This window comes from Osmerus mordax, chromosome 24 (genome assembly GCF_038355195.1).
Source record: "Osmerus mordax isolate fOsmMor3 chromosome 24, fOsmMor3.pri, whole genome shotgun sequence".
Lineage (NCBI taxonomy): Eukaryota > Metazoa > Chordata > Actinopteri > Osmeriformes > Osmeridae > Osmerus > Osmerus mordax.
The window spans coordinates 3818237-3838961 of record NC_090073.1 but is presented as its reverse complement, the minus strand read 5'-3'; the positions used below and the strand labels follow the sequence as shown (position 1 = coordinate 3838961).

Genomic DNA, 20725 nt, shown 5'->3' with positions numbered 1-20725 from the left:
TGTTCATACTGTAGTTATTATTTCAGTGTTGTAATACCCAGGGAGGCTCATCCACATATTACCTATGCCTAGCATGTATCAACAGGATTTCTTTGGTCAACTTCGAGCTTAATTGTACTCCGTAAATGGACGAGTATCCTGAGAGTGAAACATCCACAAGCCATCTCTATGAAAGAAGAGTTTTTATTCATAATATATTCATACTTGTACACAAGTAAAATAAAATGCATTTCTATGATTTCATTTTCAGTCCGAGTGATCAACTGGACAGCTTTCTCCCCACCGCCCGTAGCCATACTGTTAGGAAAAACAAACTCATATTGAGGGAGGTCAGACGTTTGTCTTTACTTAAGTACTTATAAACTAAAAAAAAAAAAAAATACATAACAGTACCCAACATATGCGTCACTTTTGGAATAAATGATGGGGAATGAAGATCTTTCTCAACAAACAGCCCACTGAACAACCCTCGTGTGCGTTCGGCGCTCTCATTTCCTGTATTTTTTCCAGTGTCTGGCCGTGCAGTCACCGTCTTTGCAGTAAAAGCTTTTTGAGAGGGAAAACAAAGATGACACACTCCAAAGTGTAGCTTAGACACGATACAGTTCAGTACATACGGAACACAGAAATTTGGGCACCAATTCATTATATACATTAGAGCTGAAGTGTTCTGTAAAGGCATCCATTTTGTTAAATGTAGTCTAACCTCCTATTATTGTTAGTCTACCCCTGACGGGTCAACGCGACTTCCTCTTTCTCAGTCCCCTCGACTGTTGCGGAGGTCACGGCGAATCCTGGGTCATTGTCATGGGCATTAACAATCTGTGAGTCCGACTTGTGAGAGAAGGACCTCCGGTCCTAAGACATCGGCAGCCACATCCAGAGCAAGGGCAGGACGAACCAGCCTAGCACCTGCAACGTCGACCCACCCCCTCTCAGACAGTGAGCGTCCGATTTGGGCTTTTTGATGCACTTCTTCTTCTTCTTGGATGGGGCTGTAGAAGGTTCTAGGTTGTTCAGCAGGTCGGGGTTCAGCTGATCCAGGTCGTTGGACAAAGTCCCCAGCGGCCCGTCGTTCAGACTCTGCTTGTTCCGGGTCTCGTTTTTCGTCCTCTCGGCCTCCCGGAATTTGGTCTTGGATATGTTCTCCTTCTCCTTCAGGGGGTTATTTGTGATCTGGCGGCTGTTGTAGGACGACGGGTCGGGAATAGCTTTGCCGGAGACGATGGAGGACTTCTCGTTGTCGGGAAGACAACACCTGGGAAGGGACTCTCCCAGGGGGTTGTCCGTCTTGGAGCTGAACACGTGGGTGTGGATCTGAGGTGTTTCCACGCAGCCTTCCAGGTCGCTGCTCTTCAGGCGTTTCAGGTCCTTCCCTGCCAGGACGGTGGGAACGTTGCACTCCAGCTCGGAGCTCGAACCCTTGAAGCGCTTGAACCAGTCCCACAGGGTCTTGGCCCGGCAGTCGCAGACCCACTGGTTCCCGTTGAGGCGCAGGTACTGCAGCGACACCAGCGGGTCCATGGTCGCCCCCGTCAGCACGGTCAGGTTGTTGTAGAACAGAAACAGAGTGGTCAGCTTGCCCAGGTCGCTGAAAGCCCTCGGCTGAACGTGGACAACCCGGTTCTGGTGGAGCAACAGCCGGTCCAGGCTGACCAGGCCTCTCAGCATGTGCTCCGACACCGTCTTGATCTTGTTGTTGTGCAGGAAGAGATACGTGAGGTTGGCCAGGTCCATGAAAGTGTCGTTGTGCAGCGCCAGCAGATTGTTGTCCTGGAGGTAAAGGTACTGGAGGGAGAAAAGTCCCCGGAACACCCCGACAGAGAGCTCCGAAAGGCCGCACCGATGCAGGTGCAGCGTGTGCAGCTTGTTCAGGCCCCGGAAAGCCATGGGACTAATGATACGCAGGTTGTTATTGTCCCCGATATCCAGCTCCTCTAGTCTCTCCATCCCGTAGAAGGCCCCGGCCTCGATGTGGCTGATGTTGTTGGAGTACAGCCAGAGAACGGTGAGGTTGTGGCAGGAGCTGAAGCTGGTGGACCTGACCACTGTCAGTTTGTTGCTCTGAAGGAATATCCGCTGGCTCTGGACGGGAATCTCGGTGGGGATGGATGACAGTCCTTGCTGCTGGCAGGCCACCGTGGGCTTCGGCTCCATGTAGCAAACGCATCTGGCAGGGCAGCCATGTGCCTGAGGCACCAGGTTTAACCACACCACCAGGAACAGGAGTCGACTCCCTGGAGAGTGAGAGATAATGAGAGAGATGGAGAGAGAGAGAGAGAGAGAGAGAGAGAGAGGGAGAGGGAGGGAGAGAAAAGTAGGAAGGAAGCAGGGGAGTTGGATCAGTTATGAGCTTAATCATAATTCTAACAATAGAACAGAACTAGGTCATCAATAAGTGAAATCTAAATCTTTCAGTGAGAAATTGCAAAGGCAAACTTGAAATGACTCCCGATCAAAGATTTACGTATTTGCGAGATGACTCGTGAGCGCGAGGGGAATCGGAGGTTCAGTCCCAGAGGTGGAGAAGGAAAAGTGAATGTTGTCTTTTGAAGTGGGAAGAGAAGGGAAGAACCCTCCAGCAGCTGTGTCACTACCTTTCATGCTACATCAACATCTCTAAATGTCTCCACAACTTATAGAGGTTTGTAAACGTGTCGTCCCTGTGACCAACCTCTGAGTGTCACTGTCTCAGGAACAAACGTTTTTTGCGCGTGTGTGTTTATTTTTACGATATTCTTTTGGCATTTGATGGCTTTATTGGACTGAGATGGTTACAGAGATACAGGAAATGAATGGGAGAGAGAGAGAGGGGATTCAAACCCAGGCCACTACGTTAGGGCCTCAGCCCACATGGTACACTCACTACCCAGTGAGCTACAGGGGAGGCCCCCGGAAACAAACTGTTAATCCCTCGTGAAAAAACCACGCCCTTTTCCGAAAGGACACATCTTTTATTAAGTGCATTTCTGTCAATAAACCGTACTGTAAGACTAGCTTTCGTCTCCATTAAGAGACAGCAATACCCACATGCCTGGGCTGATGTAGCCCTGTGCCAAGCCCTGAGAGGACGCTCTCTTTACTGGTGATGCAGTGTGTCTTTAAAGAGAGACCCGTTGCTGCTAATGTGTGCTTGGGGAGCCTTCTCGAGCCTGCATCAGCGCATCCCAAGGACCATGGGAGATGCTTCATTAAATATGGGTGGGCAGCTTTTATGCCGAATTAGCCGTCTCAAATAGAGTGGATAATTGAGACTTTTTTTCAGGTCGGATATTTGGCCTGAAGGGGGTAGACAGGCGGGGTTCCCTGGCTGGGGCTGGGTTGGGGAGGTGGGGGTACTTCAGGCCATGACAGGAAGGCTTTTACGAGAGCAGTGTCGAGATGACAGGAACAGGAAGACGCGTCACCGTTCATCCCGAGTCCCTACGGTTCCGAAGCCTAATGTGCTCTCATCGATAATTGCTGCAAACGTTGTTGTTTAAGTGATCTACAGTTGAGGCGTGACAAGGGCTGCGTTTTCACGTGGTAATCAATATTCTTCACACTGCACAGAAGGTGTTGGAGCTAATCGCGAGACGTGCAAGCCCATTGGACTAATTCCTCAAAGATTGAGCGTGTCAAGCGTCTAGTCAGAGATGTAGCACCCTGCCGAGAAGCAGATACTGTCGACCAAATCTACTCCGACCTTCTCTGGAGAGAAGGGTTTCCAACCCCAGCTGCCAGGGGCATGAGAGGAGTCCCACACCAGCCGTTGTGACAGGTAGTGAAGTACTGGGAAATGCATGAGGTTTACCCATCCCTCTTCCTCCTCTCTCTCTCCCTCCCTTCTCCCTCCCCCTCTTCCTCTCCTCTCCCTCTTCCCTTCCCTCCCTCTCTCTGTCGCTCATTCCCCTCTTCCCCCCCTCCGTGTTGTGGTGTGAGCTCATCTCCGGACCCTATTATCGGGGGCTCTTGCGTGGCCTGACAGCGGCCCTCTGCTTCACTTTCCCTCCAATCTTCCTCCTCAGCCGTCAGGACTCCGCCGCCGGAGAGCTGTCAAGACTTCTGCTTCTTTTTTTTTTCTGCATCGCAGCACTTTTCTCTCAGCCCTGCCTAACAATAGCACATTTTTTTACCGCATAACACGCTTCGTGTCTCTCCGCGGCTGCTTTCCTCTTTTCTCTCCCTCCCTCTCTGTTCATTAAGGGGCTATTTCCACCCACGCGTTGTATGTTGAAGCGCCTGTTTCGGAGCTCTGGGCATAATGTTGCTTGTCTTCGTTAGCATCTGGTGAATGACAGTCGAAGCCACTCAAATGACATCAGGTTTGAACCAATTATTTTTGGCCCGCTGACTGCTTCTGTATTTAGTGCCGTATCAATTACCAAGCCATGAAACCTGTCACTACGTATTAACTATGTGAAGCCTGCCTCTCTGTTGTGTTGAACCTGTGTGCTTGCTTTGACCTGGGATCACTCGGGTCCAACTGGTTTCTTCTGTCGTTCAAAGTGACTCCTGACCAACTTCAGAGCAGATTGTCTGACCAGTCGAAGCAGGTCTTATAACTAACTATAGGACAGATAGTTCTGCTAGTTCAACCCCTTAACACTATCATATGGTCCGCGTGTGTTAAACACTCTTCATAGCATATTTCTGCTAAATCTGAAACTGAGTGAGCGTTTTGTTGATGGTACTTATATCTACGTATCTAATGAAATAGTGTAGCACTTACTGGGTTGCTTATTGGTGCAAAACGTACACATCCCATACTACGAAATGCAGCACAAAAGCGACATTATGCCAACTTGAAACATTTCATCACCCACATCTTCTCTATGGCATCCCAGTCCTAGATGCCAGCCGTCGAATCAAGTTTCAGACAATGCCGTCTCTTTCGAAAAACACCTCTGTTATTGGACAATGGTCATATTCACTCTTGGAACTGACAAGCACTCTTTTGTGTGTCCTGGCGGCAGTGCTAATTCGCGACCCTTTTCCTCTCAGCCCTGTGAAAGCCCATTGATTGTGGCACTCCCTCTGCTTGTTTGACAAGCACTACACAAACCCTCACAGAAAGACGGAGAGGACACGCACGCCTGGCCGTGCGTCGACGAACAGCCGACCCGGGGACGGCCTCTCGCTCTCTCTCGTTTCCTAATTGAGATCTTTGGCGCGAACAAGGCGCTCGCGAAAACACAGGAGGGCGCGTGGGAGCGTCGAGGGTTGTTTGTGGAGCTCGCCAGCGCGTGACAGATGCCGACGCCCAGCTCATCTGCATGTTTCTCGGGCAAGCCAGGGAAGGGAAGGCAGCGTCGGTTCAGCTCCATCCACCTGCCTGTGACAGAGGCGCACAAACCTGGCGCTCCCAGAAAACCGAGGGCAGGCTGAAACGGGAGCTCGGGACGTGCTGTAATTCATCACCGGAGCTTTTGCTATGCGAGGGCCCGGGATTGGGTGAGGCTGACACACGAGGGCCCGGGATTGTGTGAGGCAGACACGCGAGGGCCCGGGATTGGGTGAGGCTGACGGGAAGGGTTATCCTCCAGCCCAGATAGGAAGGGGGAAGCCTCTGTCAGGAGAAACCACATGCTGCTCACGGGAAGTTCTCCAACAGCACTCTGCATTCCGCCACGGTCTCCTCGCCTGCTCTGTATGTGCGCCCGATCGGGGCGCGTCGGGGTGTGTGCCTGTTGCGGAGTGCCTTCGTGCATACCAAGACGCTGCCGTCAAGGACGGATCACCTGCCGTCCATCGGGCTTTCGCAAACGGCCTGTTTCCAGACGCCGTCAAAAGCGGACGCTGTCTCCCGCTCCTGAGTACAGTGAGGGGAAAAAGCCTGTGCGTTCCGCTGCGACCAGCTGCCAGCCGACAAACATAACTCAATGAGGACATTCATCACACGCTCCGGCCAAATCTTCACACATGGCAGGGAGAGAGGGAGAGAGATGTGGAGGGGCCGGGGTGGTGAATGAGAAAGGGAGCATTTGATCAAAGTGGGGTCAAGCTGTGTGGGCGTGGGTTTGGTTGGGGTCCAGCCTATCAGAGGGACAGACCCGGGGTGTGTGTTTTATGGGGTCCAGCCAATCAGAGGGGCGGACTGGCTCATTTCTGACACATGTCTAGTGCTGCCCTGCAGATGGCTCATGAATAACAGAGGGTAGGCTAGGAGAGAGAGAGAGAGAGAGAGAGAGAGAGAGAGAGAGAGAGAGAGAGAGAGAGAGAGAGAGAGAGAGAGAGAGAGAGAGAGAGAGAGAGAGAGAGAGAGAGAGAGATGAAGGTGGAGAAAGGGTGAGAGGGGGGGTTGGATAGAGACTTGGAAAGGGAGGGATGAGGATGAAGGGAGAGAGAGAGGGAAATGGGGGGAGGGAGGGAGAGAAGAAGGAAGAGAGCGAGGGAAGGGGATGTGTGCACACTCGTCCAGAAATGTAGATTGTATTTTTGGGGAGAGAGAGAAACAAAGCGTGAGACTGTGTGTGTGTGTGTGCCCATCCCAACAACTTCATCAGCACAGCAGCAGAAGGTATCTGTCATCTGTCAGAACTACATGATTTAACAAGGAGGAAACATAGCTACCGAAGACAAGCCTAGCGGGGGAGAGAACACTGAGAGAAGCTTCACACCATGAGACCAGGGCCACAAAACAAAGCCTCGTCCCCATCCCATGGTATTCATCACCTGGCAACCAGCCAAACAGGCCTGCTTGAAGAGATAGCTCACGGAACTCTGGAGGTGTCTGAGTGACTGTTGTCTGCCCGGGACTCAGCCCTTCTCCCAGCAGCCCCGCACCACCCACCTCACCGTGCCGGCTCTCATGCGGAAACGGTGTCAATAACGTGGGGCTCAGCTGAGAGGAGGGCAACGTGTGGGCGTCCAACAGCGCTCTCCTCAAACCTCAGCGCAGCAGAGGAGGAGTGCCCTACTTTGGGCTCGTATCGTGCGGGTTAGCCCGTAGCTCCGTTGCTCTGTGTCGGCGTACGCGGAGCCTGCGGCAGAGAGACGGCGGACGGAAGCTTCCAGAAATGCGACTTCCCTCAGCTTCACGGAGGCGGAGCCCACAGCACAGCTGTTCGCATCTGCTCCGGAAGGGGCTCCTCGTCATGGTAATGGGTGTTGAAGCCATCATGTTTGGAGCGTCAGGAGATAACCCCCTCATACACACACCTCCCCCCTCCCCTTCTCCTCAGCAGGCCTCAAACTGAATCACATCCTCCCATTTGAGGGGCTTTTATGAGCAATAAAGCTCCGTTTGAAATTGAAGAGGCTGATAACACTCAGAGAGAAGGCATTATTCTGGTATGAATGGAGATGAAGCATGACGAACCACCTTAGAGATACCGGTGTTGAACTGGGCGAAGCTTCGCAGATACTGTACGAAACTTCACAACCGCTACAGAGATAGCAGTGTTGCTACGTCCGAAGCTTCACAACGACCACAGAGATACCATAGTTCTTCTGTACGAAGCTTCACAACCCCCATAGAAATGCCAATGCTGTACAGAGATCCAGTGTAGCTAGGACTGCCTCATTGAGACAGAACAGCTTGCACCATAGACAGCATCCGCTGACAGCCAACACTTTCACAGTCTGGTCGCCTGGACATTCACACTTGGCTGTCTGAGTAACGATTTTAGCACCCGATGTGTCTGGCACAGCACCAAATGTTGTTTCTTCCTTCTGGTTTTTAGGTTTGTTTACGTGGATGAGATGGAACCTCTCAGTGTTCTTCAGACTGAAAGACCTGTTCTGGGACCCTGAACATTATCTACTCAGAGTCCTCTGACAGGATCATTACTACATAGTGTCTCACAGCCTGGCAGCCTGGCTCGTTCTGCTTGCATTTCAGAGTCCAGTCAAGATAAACTCTTGTTTCCCTGCAAGTTTCAATTTGAGAAAAATGCATCGAACCAGCGGTTCCAACAGCTCAATTCTCAGCAGCTAGACTCAATTCAGAAGGAAGCCGTTGAGGGATTTGTGCTGAAATGGTGTGTGTTTCAGAACTCTGAGCGTTTCGTATTTCAGTGAAATATTTTCGAAAAATATTTTTTGTTTTTTGTTGTTGCAATTTCAGTCTCAATCTGGAGCTCGTCTAGCTTTAACCATGAACCTGGGCTTCACTTTGCACCCTTTCCTCCACAGTCTATCCACAACTGAGCATCTGCTACAGGATTCGCCCACATCTTCTGACGAGCGTGCCAACAACTTGCTCTGACTGCCACCGCAGGACAAGCCGTCATCGGCGTCTCTCTCATCGGCTTAACGTGTCACCCTTCCCTTTCCCTTCCCCTGCCCTGCGCTCTGATGGTGCCCAGGCGCTAGCACGTCAGCCCGCATCGACACAGACCCTGTGATTGACGGAGGCCCATGAGGAAAACCTCAACTAGTGACCTTAACAAGCTCAGCAGCAAGTCACACAGAGACGCTAATCTTTCAGTCATGCCTCGCTGCAACCCGTTAATCTTGTTCTGGAAAGTGCAACTTTAGAAGCTTTCTTTTTTCACTTTGAAGCCTTGGAAGCACAAAGGAATCTAGACAGTGCGTCCACTCAGACATACACACGGTGTACAGTTGTGAGGGGGGGTCGGGAGCATGGCTGAGAGGGAGGGGGGGAGGGGGGTATCTACAGTAGCAGAATTAAGACCAGTGCGACGGATTAAAAGAGCAGTACAGGGGTGAAGGCAGTTCGTCGAGTGGGCACGCGCATGTGTGTCCATAGCACTGTGTTTCCACGGTGAGCTAGGTTGTCTGTATGACATACCGAGTCTCACCGCCATGGATATTTATGTTCCTTAACCTCACACACTTGAATACCCCATCATCCCTCATCACACATCCGCCAAACTCATGCTTGCCCTCTGTTCCTCAGCTGCCAGCCACCAGGTTCTCCTCAGGCCTGATTATGGCCATAAATATACATTCTCACCACGACTCTCACCATAGCATGACTCATCGCTAATGGCAAACACAAGCTCAGGCACCAACAACAGCCGTCTGCACAAATCCCTGAACAATCACAGCAGAGAAACAGAGAGGCCCCAGGGAGCAGAGAGTAAGCTGGAGCCGGATTAGACCCATCATCACGGGCTACGTTTTAACTAATTCAGAGCAGCTTCTTCTACGGATCGGTCTATTTTCAAAGTGTGGGTACTCTGGAGACACGTTGACCTGAAAAAGACAAACCTCTCTTCTCCTTTCATCTCAGGAGTCACCCAATGCAGGCTGGCATGCTAGCATGGGCCTGGGTCCACTATTGTGCCCAACACTGCAGGCTAGCACGTTAGGATGGGCCTGGTTCTAACACTGTACCCAACACTGCAGGCTAGCATGTTAGCATGGGCCTGGTTCTAACACTGTACCCAACACTGCAGGCTAGCATGTTAGCATGGGCCTGGTTCCAACACTGTACCCAACACTGCAGGCTAGCATGTTAGCATGGGCCTGGTTCCAACACTGTACCCAACACTGCAGGCTAGCACGTTAGCATGGGCCTGGTTCCAACACTGTACCCAACACTGCAGGCTAGCACATTAGCATGGGCCTGGTTCCACCATTGTGCCCAACACTGCAGGCTAGCATGTTAGCATGGGATTTGGTAGTGATATCTATTGTGTACACGTGTCTTTGTGCATGTGTGTGTGTGTGTGTATTCTGAACCTTACCCCTCTGTATCCCCCTGCCAGACTACAGCATGTTTGGAAATACCCAAGCCAGAAAACCTCCAATTGTGCCATTAGTATGATACTTGTGTCTCAGTCTCTTGTACAGTTCGAAACTTGACGGCAGGACTGTTATCCTTGTTACTATCTATTCAAATAACACATTTTCATATCTTCTATTGTTAATTTGTCACTTGTGTCCCTGTACTTTATACTTTTGTATTTGCCTGTTGTTGTTCTTGCACTATTTCAATGCATCGTCAGATGCAATCTCGCAATGCATCCTCAGAAGCACATTCCTTGTATGGGAACATTTGCTTGGCAATACAACCAGATTCAGATTCTGCCGAATCTTTCTGACTGTATGAAACCCTTTCTACTTCTGAGGAGGGATGGAGGAACAGCCATCCCAGCGCGCCAGAGCGTTTTTGAGAACATCTAATGTGAATGTGAACGACAAACATCGACGGAGGGATGAAGCACGAGACACTTGGAGAGTGGATGTCAAATAAATCCAAGTGATAGAGACATCAGAGGAATGAGGGAGAGAAAAGGAAGATGACAGAGAGAGAGAAAGAGAGAGAGAGAGAGAGAGAGAGAGAGGGGAGAGAGAGATAAAGAGCAATATATAGAGAGAGAAAGAGAGAGAGAGAGAGAGAGGGGAGAGAGAGATAAAGAGCAATAGAGAGAGAGAGAGAGAGAGAGAGAGAGAGAGAGAGAGAGCAATAGAGGGAGGAAGAGTGAGAGAGTGAGAGAGAGTGAGAGAGGGTGGGTGGGTGGGTGGGGGGAGGAGAGATGCATTGGGAGAGACCCCTCTCTACATGCCTGGCTCTGGCAGTGATGCCCACGGGCCACGGTGGGTGCTGAGTCCCAAACTGGAGTTCAGTCAGCCTGCCTGTAAGTGGCGTCCAGAGAGGGAGGCAGACGTCACAGCCATCTGCTCACCGTTTCTGATGTCGACTACTGTCAGATCCTGGAAGCCGGCGATCACAAGGCAAAGCACCGAGCTGGCTCGCGGAGCCTCTGCATGCGCTGCAGGTGAGGCATACAGAGAGGGCAGGGTGGAGGGGCGAGGCTGACGCCAGGGTGGGGCCGGGGAGAAGGCTGAGGCTGGGGAGAGGAGCCAGACCTGAGGCTCTCTCTGCCGGGGGAACAAAGGGAGGGGGATGCTGTGAGTCGTCGCATTTGAGTGCTTTTTCTGTTTTCGTCGCAGGGTATGTGTGTGGAGAGAAGGCCCCTCGCACAATGCGATCGCTGAAAGGCTACGGTTCATTTTTCCCCCTCAACAGAGAAAGTCAGGGAGAAAGATGCAAGGGGGCTTGTTTAATGAGCCCACTTCAGAGAAGTTATTGTAGCTAGCCGCCGCTGTGCTTTGAGATGAATAGAAAAAGGGAGAGAAAGAGGGGAAGGGAGAGAGATAAGTGGGATCGAGGGAGGGAGGGAGGGAGGGAGGGAAGGAGGGAGGGAGGGAGAGCCTTGTGCATTATTTACCACCGACTTGAGCATCACTACTGCCCAGTCAGATAAAGCTTCCTGCTGCAGGAAAATGGATTTTCTTCAGAGGAGCCTGGATGAGAAGTAGAGAAGGAGGGAGGAAGAAAGGAAAGAAAGGAAGAAAGGAAAAAAAGGGAGGAAAGTGAAGGGGGGGGGGGGGCGGGGGCTTAGAGGGACAGCCCAGACTTTTCCCCTGCCAGTCTCTCTGCTATCTCCCAGGCCTCCTCCACCCCCCCTCATCCCTCCCTCCACCTCTCTCCTCCGTGTCACACAGATAAGAAGAAGCTTCTTTACATCTGAGGCCCCCTCATGGATCAGTCACCTTTTCCTCTCGAAAGGTCGTATCCTGGCCCCGGTCTCCCCCCACTGGGCCTGCTGTATCCCTCGCTCTTTATCTCCAGCGCCAGAGCCGCACCGCCCCGCCCCACCAGCTTGGGACAGAAGTGCATTCTGGGAGATAGGGTGCGGTTGGATGAAGAGACGACGAGCCTGTGAAAGATTTTCTGTGAGGCGGCCATCTGATAAGACACGAGGATCCAATAGTGGGTGGCGCCGAGCGGGGGAGACATCTTGAGCGATGGGGAGGATCGGCCCGGGCTATCTTGGCGACACACCTCAGCTCCCAGCAAGTGGAGTCTAAACAAGCAGCCGCCAGATCAGAAAGGGGGATAAACGCACCACGGAACCTGGCAACCACCTGAGACTTCATGAAAAAGCCATGCTGTCACTGCGAAACCACAACACATGACAGAACTCTACCCCTACCAACACTCCCTCATTCCTGCGCAGGTGTGCTCCACACTTGTCCCTGTTCCACACCGCTCTGCTCGGTCTCCTGTAAGCTGCTGTACTGTAGGACGGCCCAGCTGACAACACCTCCTGCTCTGCTGCCTGGGTAATGAGTCATTCTCCCCTGGAGGAAAACAATCTGCTATTTTAAACTGCACCCTTCAGCTGCAGTTCCCCCCCCCCACCCCCCAGCCCCGCCTGGAAGATCCTAGTGGCTGTGAAATGAGAGCGGTTCTCACTGGTCAGGCTAATGGGCCAACGTGTGCGAAGAACACAGCCTCGCTCAGTGCTCGGATGACACGGTTTGGTTTGACTGCTGTGCTTGTGTGTGTGTGTGTGCGTGCGTCCAGGTATCATGTGTGTGCGTGTGTGTGTGTGTGTGTGTGGGTGTGTGCCTCCTCTGGGTGTGCATGCTCATCCTATGATGTGGTCAATCTGAAAGGTTTTCTCGAGTGATCAAAGCCCACATGAGCACCTCTCATGTAGCAAGCTTGGAGGCTGGGGGCAAGGGAGGCCATGAGGCTGGGAGGCTGGGAGACGGAGAGGGTGGGGGCCTGGGAGGCTCCTTGAGCCTGGGAGGCTCAGAGGGTGGGAGGCTTGGAGGCTGGGGGGCTGGGAAGCATTGGCGCTGGGCGACTTAGAGGTTAAGAGGGTGGGATGGTGGGAGGCCGGGGGGCTGCGTGTTGCGCTAACACAGCCTCTCTCCCTCCTCATCTCTGCAGACATTGTGTGACAGGAAGGATCTTCATTCTGCTGATCTAACACGGTTTCCTCTCACTCTCTCTTTCACACACACACCCACACACACACACACACACACACTCCTCTCTCCTCCTTGTTAAAAGCTGGTTTCCAGAGGACCATCCAGGGAGGAGAAGGGAGCTGTCCTGTGGTGTTCTTAAGCTGTAGCAGACTAGCTCAGAGGCAGCACTAAAGTAGCTGCATGTTTATCATAGCATCTGCTCTCTCCGTGTGTGTATGTTTGTGTGTGTGTGTGTGTGTGTGTGTGAGTGCGTGTGTGTGTGAGTATGGTTATGTGTGTGTGAGTGAGTAAACAGCAGAGCATTGGCCTAGTCTAACAATAGAAGAGGTTTACTCTGCTATAGTATAGTATCTGTGTTGCTAAACCAGAAGATTCACAGTTTACACTGAATTATAAACCTTATGGAACCTGCCAGAGGCCAGTACACTTGGAGATTGTATTGATTTTCATAGCAAGCTCCAAATGGCCAACCTTTATGTAAACTGAAGGCTTATTGGCTGGTTAGAAAGTTATGCAGTACAAACGGAAGACGGATTGGCTGGCTATGCAGCACTGCTGTGCATACTGAAATACAATTGGATGGATATTATGTTTTGCATAACATACTGAAGGCTTATTGATTGGTTATATATCTCTGCTGTGCGTGATGTGTTTGGACATGGAGATAACCTAATGCTTTTAAGAGGGTAGCAAATAAATCCACTGTATGCTATCCTAAAACAATTAACTGTTACGTTAAGACTGATGTTAATGATTGACTTTTGACAAAACCACTTTTCCGTCTAACAAATAGCACACGTTTTGGTCCTTGTGAGATTATTATCAGCCACCAGCAACGTCTAAATGGAACAAGCTAGTTGTGATTGATTGCGTAGCCCTCTGGGCAGAGATAAGAGCCTAATTACTTGTTTGGGCAAGAACCTTGACCATATCTCCAATGACTTATTCCAGGGACGTTTGAAAGGATTAGCATTAGTAGCATTTTAATCATGGCTGGTGATACAATTACTCAGATATCTGAATCAAAAGTCTGAATTGGCTGCACTCAGCCCTATGTGCCAGTGTTTTAGAGGGAAAGCACAGACAACGATACAGAGTATCTTTCAATGTAAGGGTTTATATTCCACTACTCTGCAGATAAAGATACACCCTGACCGGGCAAGAGGCATCCTCGATCTTCTCTCTAAAGACAAGATGGCCGCCACAGGAACCCAGTCTAGAATTAGCCATCTCCTCTGCTTTGTCGCCTGTGTCCTTCAGTGCTCACCTTGCCAGGCATCGCAGGAAATTAAATCAAACACGATTGAACAGAGACAAGTTCGTCCACCTGGCTAAAAATGCAGCAGGCTGGTCCCCCCCCCCCTCCGAGAGAGAGAGAGAGAGAGAGAGAGAGAGAGAGAGAGAGAGAGAGAGAGAGAGCCTGCCAGGGTGACTTCTCTCCCCAGACCACATGGTGCTCCAGTGGGCCGGAGGGTGAACACACACCTGGCTCCTCTCACACAGCCTCAGAGAGCTGCAGAGGAGGGTAAACATGTCAGTCCTTTGGCGCAGCCAGGGGCGGTGAAGGGGACCAGGGGGGGGTAGTGGAGGAACTACAGTTTTTCTCAATTGCTAAAACACTGAAACCCATTGGCTGAACAAAGTTCTCAGTTGGCTGAACTCATGTAGCTAATTGGGCCTGTCTGTTGTCAATACCTTAAGCCATTTCACATGGTAAAAAACAATTTGCAGATCTCACTTAGAATTTTCAGCAAAACTCAAAACAAATTCTCATTGTTAAAACACATTCTGCACTCTAATGCACAAGACATCCATACTGGTAAACACAAATGGCAACAATCAAATAAAAAAGAGAAAACATGTCATTGACTAAACACAACCACTCAAAATTGATATCACTTGTTTTAAATGATGTGACACAACCAATATAAGCCAGTTCAGAGAGCAAACAGGTTGTTGAAGGTGGGAAAATATTGCTTGTGATGTCGACAAAGTGCTCTGGCCTAACCCAGCCCAAAGACAAGAAGAAGCACATTGATCACATGTTTACTTCTTAGATTTTTGTCCCTTTTAGTATTGTATACTGTAGTACAGTGCATTGTAGGCTGTATACTGTACAATGAACAAATTGTATGGCCCTGAACATTGTGCTTTCCATTTGTTACAGTAACAGTACTGACTGCTCAATAGATCTTGACTGGTTCCAGGTTTATATCAACAAAGAACAAGAGTGAGTTGTGAGTAGTAAGATGCAGGGTACAGTACTGTATAGGGGTACAAGGAGGAGAAAGAACAAAAAAGTTGCAAAGAGCAAAGCAGAGAGATAATTTCTGATCAATTTTGAGCTACTATGATAAAACATGTTTTTGTTTATCAAAAGACAATGACGGATAAATATGAAATTTGTTTTGAGATTACGTAATAATGTTTACTGACTGCTTGATAGTGTATATAAGTTTGATCACTTTGTTTATTTGTTTATTTGAGAGCAGTGTTTGATTTTGAGCACAGGTAAATCTGTTTTAACCCTAACCCTAAAGTGGGTGACTGTTTCAAGAAATGTGTTTTAGCAATTGTGAAAAACTGTAAAAGAACCAGAGGGGACCAGGGTGAACTGGTTAGGAGGACATGGGAGACAGAAGGGAAGACAGGGGGGACCAGGGGTTGGGATGTGGGGATGTGGGGCTGTTTCCTCACTCATAGATGCCTTCTCTGTTCTCAGGTGAAAGCCCTGGCTACAATCTTCACGTATGGCGCTGAAATGTTTTGTTTTTTCATGTCTTCATAGACAGACAGGAAGGCAGGAAGAGAGCAGTTGTTGGAGCAAAGCAGAATGCCAGAGAGAGAGAGAGAGAGAGAGAGAGAGAGAGAGAGAGAGAGAGAGAGAGAGAGAGAGAGAGAGAGAGAGGGAGAGAGAGAGAGAGAGAGAGAGAGAGAGAGAGAGAGAGAGAGAGAGAGAGAGAGAGAGAGAGAGAGAGAGAGAGAGAGAGAGAGAGAGAGAGAGAGAGAGAGGGAAGGGAAGGGAATAAGAAAAAGAGAAGCTTCCGCTGAGCTACAGACCAGAATTAAGTTGACTGGAATTGCCTCAATCAGAATGCTAAATAGCCCGTGCTCGTTATTTATAGATTAAGATTAATGTAGAGGCTGGCTGAACACATACAGAACACACATATGCACATACGAATGTGTGTGTAGCCACTCACACTTGAGTTGAAGGGCCGACATGTTTATTGTCGCAGAAAAGCACAACCACAAACCGCCCACTCACACACCCACTCTCGCTCTCTCCCCCTTCCACACACACACACCTACACACACGCACATTATGTATGTTATGATAGTTTATGAAAGAGATACAATGGCCAGAGGTTGTCATGTGGAAAAGCTCAAGCTTGCCCCCTAGTGGTTCTCCCAGTCGCTGGTGGTACCAAACCAACCACAAAATGGTTCCTTCTTCACAGGGGCCTGGTACAGCTCAGTGAGAGCCTTTTACTTGTTTGTATACCTCCCAGTGTTCCCACCCTGCCTATAACAACGGAGCCTCTAAACCATGTGTTGTCTTTCGGCAGGCTAATACCAATTAACTTAAACCGCTGGATAATTAGGGATGGCACACTTTCCTGCATCTCCAGATCAGCGTGGTAGATTCCATCCTGAGTCTCTCTGCAGTACATCTGTAGATCGCTGTGAGTGTGCTCTGTGTCGAGAATCGGGCTGTAACTAGTCTAAAAACAGCCCAGTCTTCTGGGATCCGAGGGAGATGAATTATGTGTGTGCGTGCGCAAGTGTGTGTGTTGATGTGTGTGTGTGTGTGGTAGAAAACTGGAAGGCTAGTTCCGAGGGTATCCAAAGCTCATTAAATGGTCATCTCTGAATACTTCAGAGATGGGACTGTGTTTGCTAGCTTCGTATGCCAGATGTCTAGCCATAACACACACAGATAGACATGAAAACAGTCCGGGATAAAACACTCAAGTATAAAATAATGGAATATGTCTTACGAAGCATAACTAGACTACTTGAGACATGCTGAGGTGCTCGTGATCAAAGTAGAATACATACAGAGATTAAAGGGAGCGCAAGGACATTCTTAAATGACGAATAAAAAAAAACACGATTCATCAACTAGATATTCAGCCCTGCTGTAACGGTACTTCATTTCGTTTGGGTGCTGCAGATTGCGTGTAGCGTGCTGCGCCTCCACACACACACACACACACACAACGCCACGAGGCAAGCCAAAAAGACAAACCACAGGAGAATATCACGCCTCAGCACAATATCACTTTGAAGTAAATTCAACTGCAAAGAAAGACAAGAAGGATAACAGAAAACTCTGATAGGATTATTGCTCACAAAATATGAACACTTGAAGACACACCAACCAACCCTGTACACCTCAAATGTTATTACAGTAATGCCAATGTAAGATGATAAGTAATTGAAGCCAATATCTATCAACAAAATAGCTGCTGGTGTGACAGGTCATGAGACAAGTGGCAGGGGGTAAATTCTGTGTGGATGTTTATCCACCTAGGGACCCGTCAATGTGCTGTGACAAATACCCCTTTATCGAGTCTAGAAATTACACATTCATTCCTAATGACAGGTTCAATCGTGTTAGATAGCAGTATTTAACACAGGGTGTTTTCCTGTTACTGGAATCCATATGTATGCGAAATCTGTCATAGCTGTAACTCCAATCAATACAATCACTTGATCCCTGGGGCACAACCCAGCCCAGTAATCAAAGCCTTAGGTAGAACAACGTCAGAACAACACTGATATTTGGTAACTGAGCTATAAGTATAAAGTCAGGGACATTTGCGAGTCATTGTGTTGGCCAGTGTACAGACCAGGGTGTGTAAGGGTTCATAAACACGTCATCCTTCCTGTACTAAGGACACAAGAAAGGAAAAGACACAAGAAAATAACCGATGTGTTGATTGTACATCTGAGAGCAACAGTCAGGCAAGTGGACAAGGCCTAATGGGGGATGCAGGAAATCCTGTCCATGCTCACTATGAAGACTTCTCTTGTCTAGCCCCCTCGTTCTGATGTCATTAGTCACGGCAAAACTGTGCTGACAAACCTCCTGATATTTAGACCCATTATCCAAATGTTTCTGCCTCCCCTGGTGGAACAAATAGGTTTTCTTAACCACGACTCACAAGCAAGCTGAGAGTAAGGAAACGAGTAGGTAAGCCAGCAAATCAATTTGGCTTGATGGTATTTTGATGTTTATTTTTTATTTTTTATACAGTCTGAGTTTCAGTTACCGGCAGATGCCAATGAGGCATGCGTACAGCATCTCAGAGAGAAGTACTTGGATCCAGTCTCATCTCAAGGGAAGACCCACTCCTGACTGGAGGTCTCCCTGCCTGGCCAGGGCTCTCTCCTTGGTGGGACACGGGAGGATCAGCTCTGACGAGCTGAAGTAGCCCGTTACACGCGGGTCACTATCAAACCACTCCACGGCACAAGCAAAACTCAAGCAAAACCCCAAAGCTATCGCATTATTGGAGGGAAAATAAGAGACTTTAGGGGATTATCGGGCTTTTTTTCGACTGAATATCCGAACGTGAGGTGGGGATGAATAAGCATTTGCGGAAAATCCTCTTGTATTTGTGGATATACTGTCAAGTCTGGTGAAAACCTGTTCCCCCCCCCCCCCCCCCCCCCCCCGTTCTGTGTTGTTGTGTGTGTGTTTGACAAGGGATTAAGCCCCTTTGAAAGGCATGCCTGATGGATGTTCACTGTGATGGACCAGGTAGACCTTATTGCAAAGGAGAGAGGGAGGAACGGGGAGGGAGAGAGAGAAAGATAGAGAGACACAAGGGGATAAGAGTGACACAGCAGACTGACACAGTGAGACAGAATGTGACAGACGGCAGGCACACTGAGACAGAGAGAGAGATAGTGAGAGAGGAAGAGGAAGAGAGAGAAAGAGAGAGGAAGAGAGAGACAGAGACATATTAGGAAGAGAGAGAGTGGGATGAAAAGAGAGATAGAGATAGAGAGAAGAAGAGAGAGAGAGTTAAAGAGGGAGGGAGGGAGATAGAGAAAGATCGGAAGAGAGAGACCAGAGAGAACGGGGAAGACAGATATAGGGCGGTAGAGACAGCACCTCGCTAGTGTTCTGAAAATGAAAAACAAACAGTAGTGTGTCTAGCCTAAGCGAACGACTGATTCCACCTCTTCATCTGTGTAAATGTCAACTAAGATCCTCCACACTGCAAAACACAGCTCCTCTACCACCCCAGTTTCCACAATACCGAGATAGAATCCACTCCTCCGCACACGATTTACACTTAAATCAACACTTTGAAGAAGGCCGTTTTGGCAGCTATAGTTGTATCCACTTCACAGAGCATGTAAGAATTAGGAAAGAGACCATCTGGCTAGCCAGGCAGCCCTAGACTGGGATAGAAAAAGACTAAGGGCCAAGCCTGCATAGATAAGATATCTCCCTCTTCACAGGGTTGGATAGCCTGTAGAGATAAGATGACATCACTCAGCCCCTACCATCGTGGCAACACCTACCAGCTCGGACAGAAGACACAGTGAGCCGAGAGACCAGACGGGAGACAGGCTACTTCTTGAGGTTCTCTCCGGAGTAAGCTGGAGACCCCCTAGAGGGTTTGAAGGAGGTCAGAAGGTTCCTTCTAACTTGAGATCGACTGCTTTTCATCATGTGGTCCAGAGGGAGAGAGGGCTTAATCTTATTGTCTGAATGCCAAACAGATGAACCTCCCAGAACGCTCTTTACATCCTCTACTGAAGCTGAAGGGATTCCTCTGAAGTCAATGCTCCAAGCAATATTCCTATATATAGATATATATATATATATATCTATATATATATTAAAAAACTGATATGTATGCAGTTTGATGAATGATTTGTCTGAATGGAGCTGAATTCCCCCGCTCTTGACTTCCTATGACTTTGTGTTCTTGTCTCTCTGATCTGAGTCCGAACTCGGATCCACCTCAGCCCATGTCTGACCAATGAAAATGGAGAGTGATGGGCACCTGACACACTCTTGCTCTCCGGGAATGGTTCCCATCTGGGGTGGGTGGGGGGGGGGGGGGGGGTGGCGGTGGGGTTGGTGGGGGCGTTGGAGCAGCCCGACTCACGCCTGCAGCTGCTACCTTCCACCGTGTGGCTCGGAGACCCCCATCGCAATCCGAGGGGCAACCCGAACATGTCGCTAGTAACACAAACTGGTGTGTCGTTCATAACTCAGCCTTGTCTGTCAGCAGTTGCCTATCTTTAATGAACCCTGACTTTAATCAACACATGTCATACGTGTTTTTTTCTCTCCTTTGTGCGTCTGATATTTTTAGACAAGGTTTATTCTCAACGCGCATTTTAATTTGGTCTAGCATTCTCGAAATTGCAAATTTAGAGTAAAGGAATAGGCCCTATGTTAATATCTCTTTGAAGATGGAGTCCAATTGGCAATTCTTCGGGACTTAGTGATCCTGTATTGAACGCAGCGTTGGAGAGATACTGCAAAGTCAGCTTAGCAACATTGCGCTCCCTCCAGTCTAAGGTTGAATAAGACTTGCATCTCACACCCCTCTCTCTCTCTTCTCTCTCTCTCTCTCTCTCTCTCTCTCTCTCCTCTCTCTCTCTCTCTCTCTCTCTCTCTCTCATGTTCTCTTTTTCAACCTCTGTCTCCCAATGGGAAGGCCCCCACCCACCCTCTCTCACTGTCTCTCACTCTTCCTCTCTCTATTGCTCTCTCTCTCTCTCTCTCTCCTCTCTCTCTCTCTCTCTCTCTCCCTCTCTCTCTCTCATGTTCTCTTTTTCAACCTCTGTCTCCCAATGGGAAGGGCCTTTTGATCTGTTTGTTTATGACTGTAGGGCTGGAGTTGTGTGTTTAACCCATGCCCTGTGTGATTGTGTCTGAACCTAGCTGGATTCGTTGTCATTCTCTGTGTGTCTGGACTCTCGTGGTGCATCACGTCTTTGATTGGCTGACTGGCTGTGTACCATCCAATCCGAGAAGGATAACAGAACAGGCACACCCTTGTCTGGAACT

At 49.3% G+C, this 20725-nt stretch overlaps 1 protein-coding gene across 1 annotated transcript in view; it reads right to left on the bottom strand.

Annotated features, from left to right (window-relative positions):
- Positions 1-216: 216 nt before the first annotated feature.
- The window catches only part of rtn4r (reticulon 4 receptor), a 21688-nt gene continuing 1179 nt past the window's right edge, over positions 217-20725 (bottom strand). Inside the window, exon 2 of the mRNA XM_067228111.1 lies at positions 217-2237. Coding sequence (XP_067084212.1) covers positions 859-2237 — 1379 coding nt within the window. The 3' untranslated portion in view covers positions 217-858. The remainder of the gene's footprint in view (positions 2238-20725) is intronic.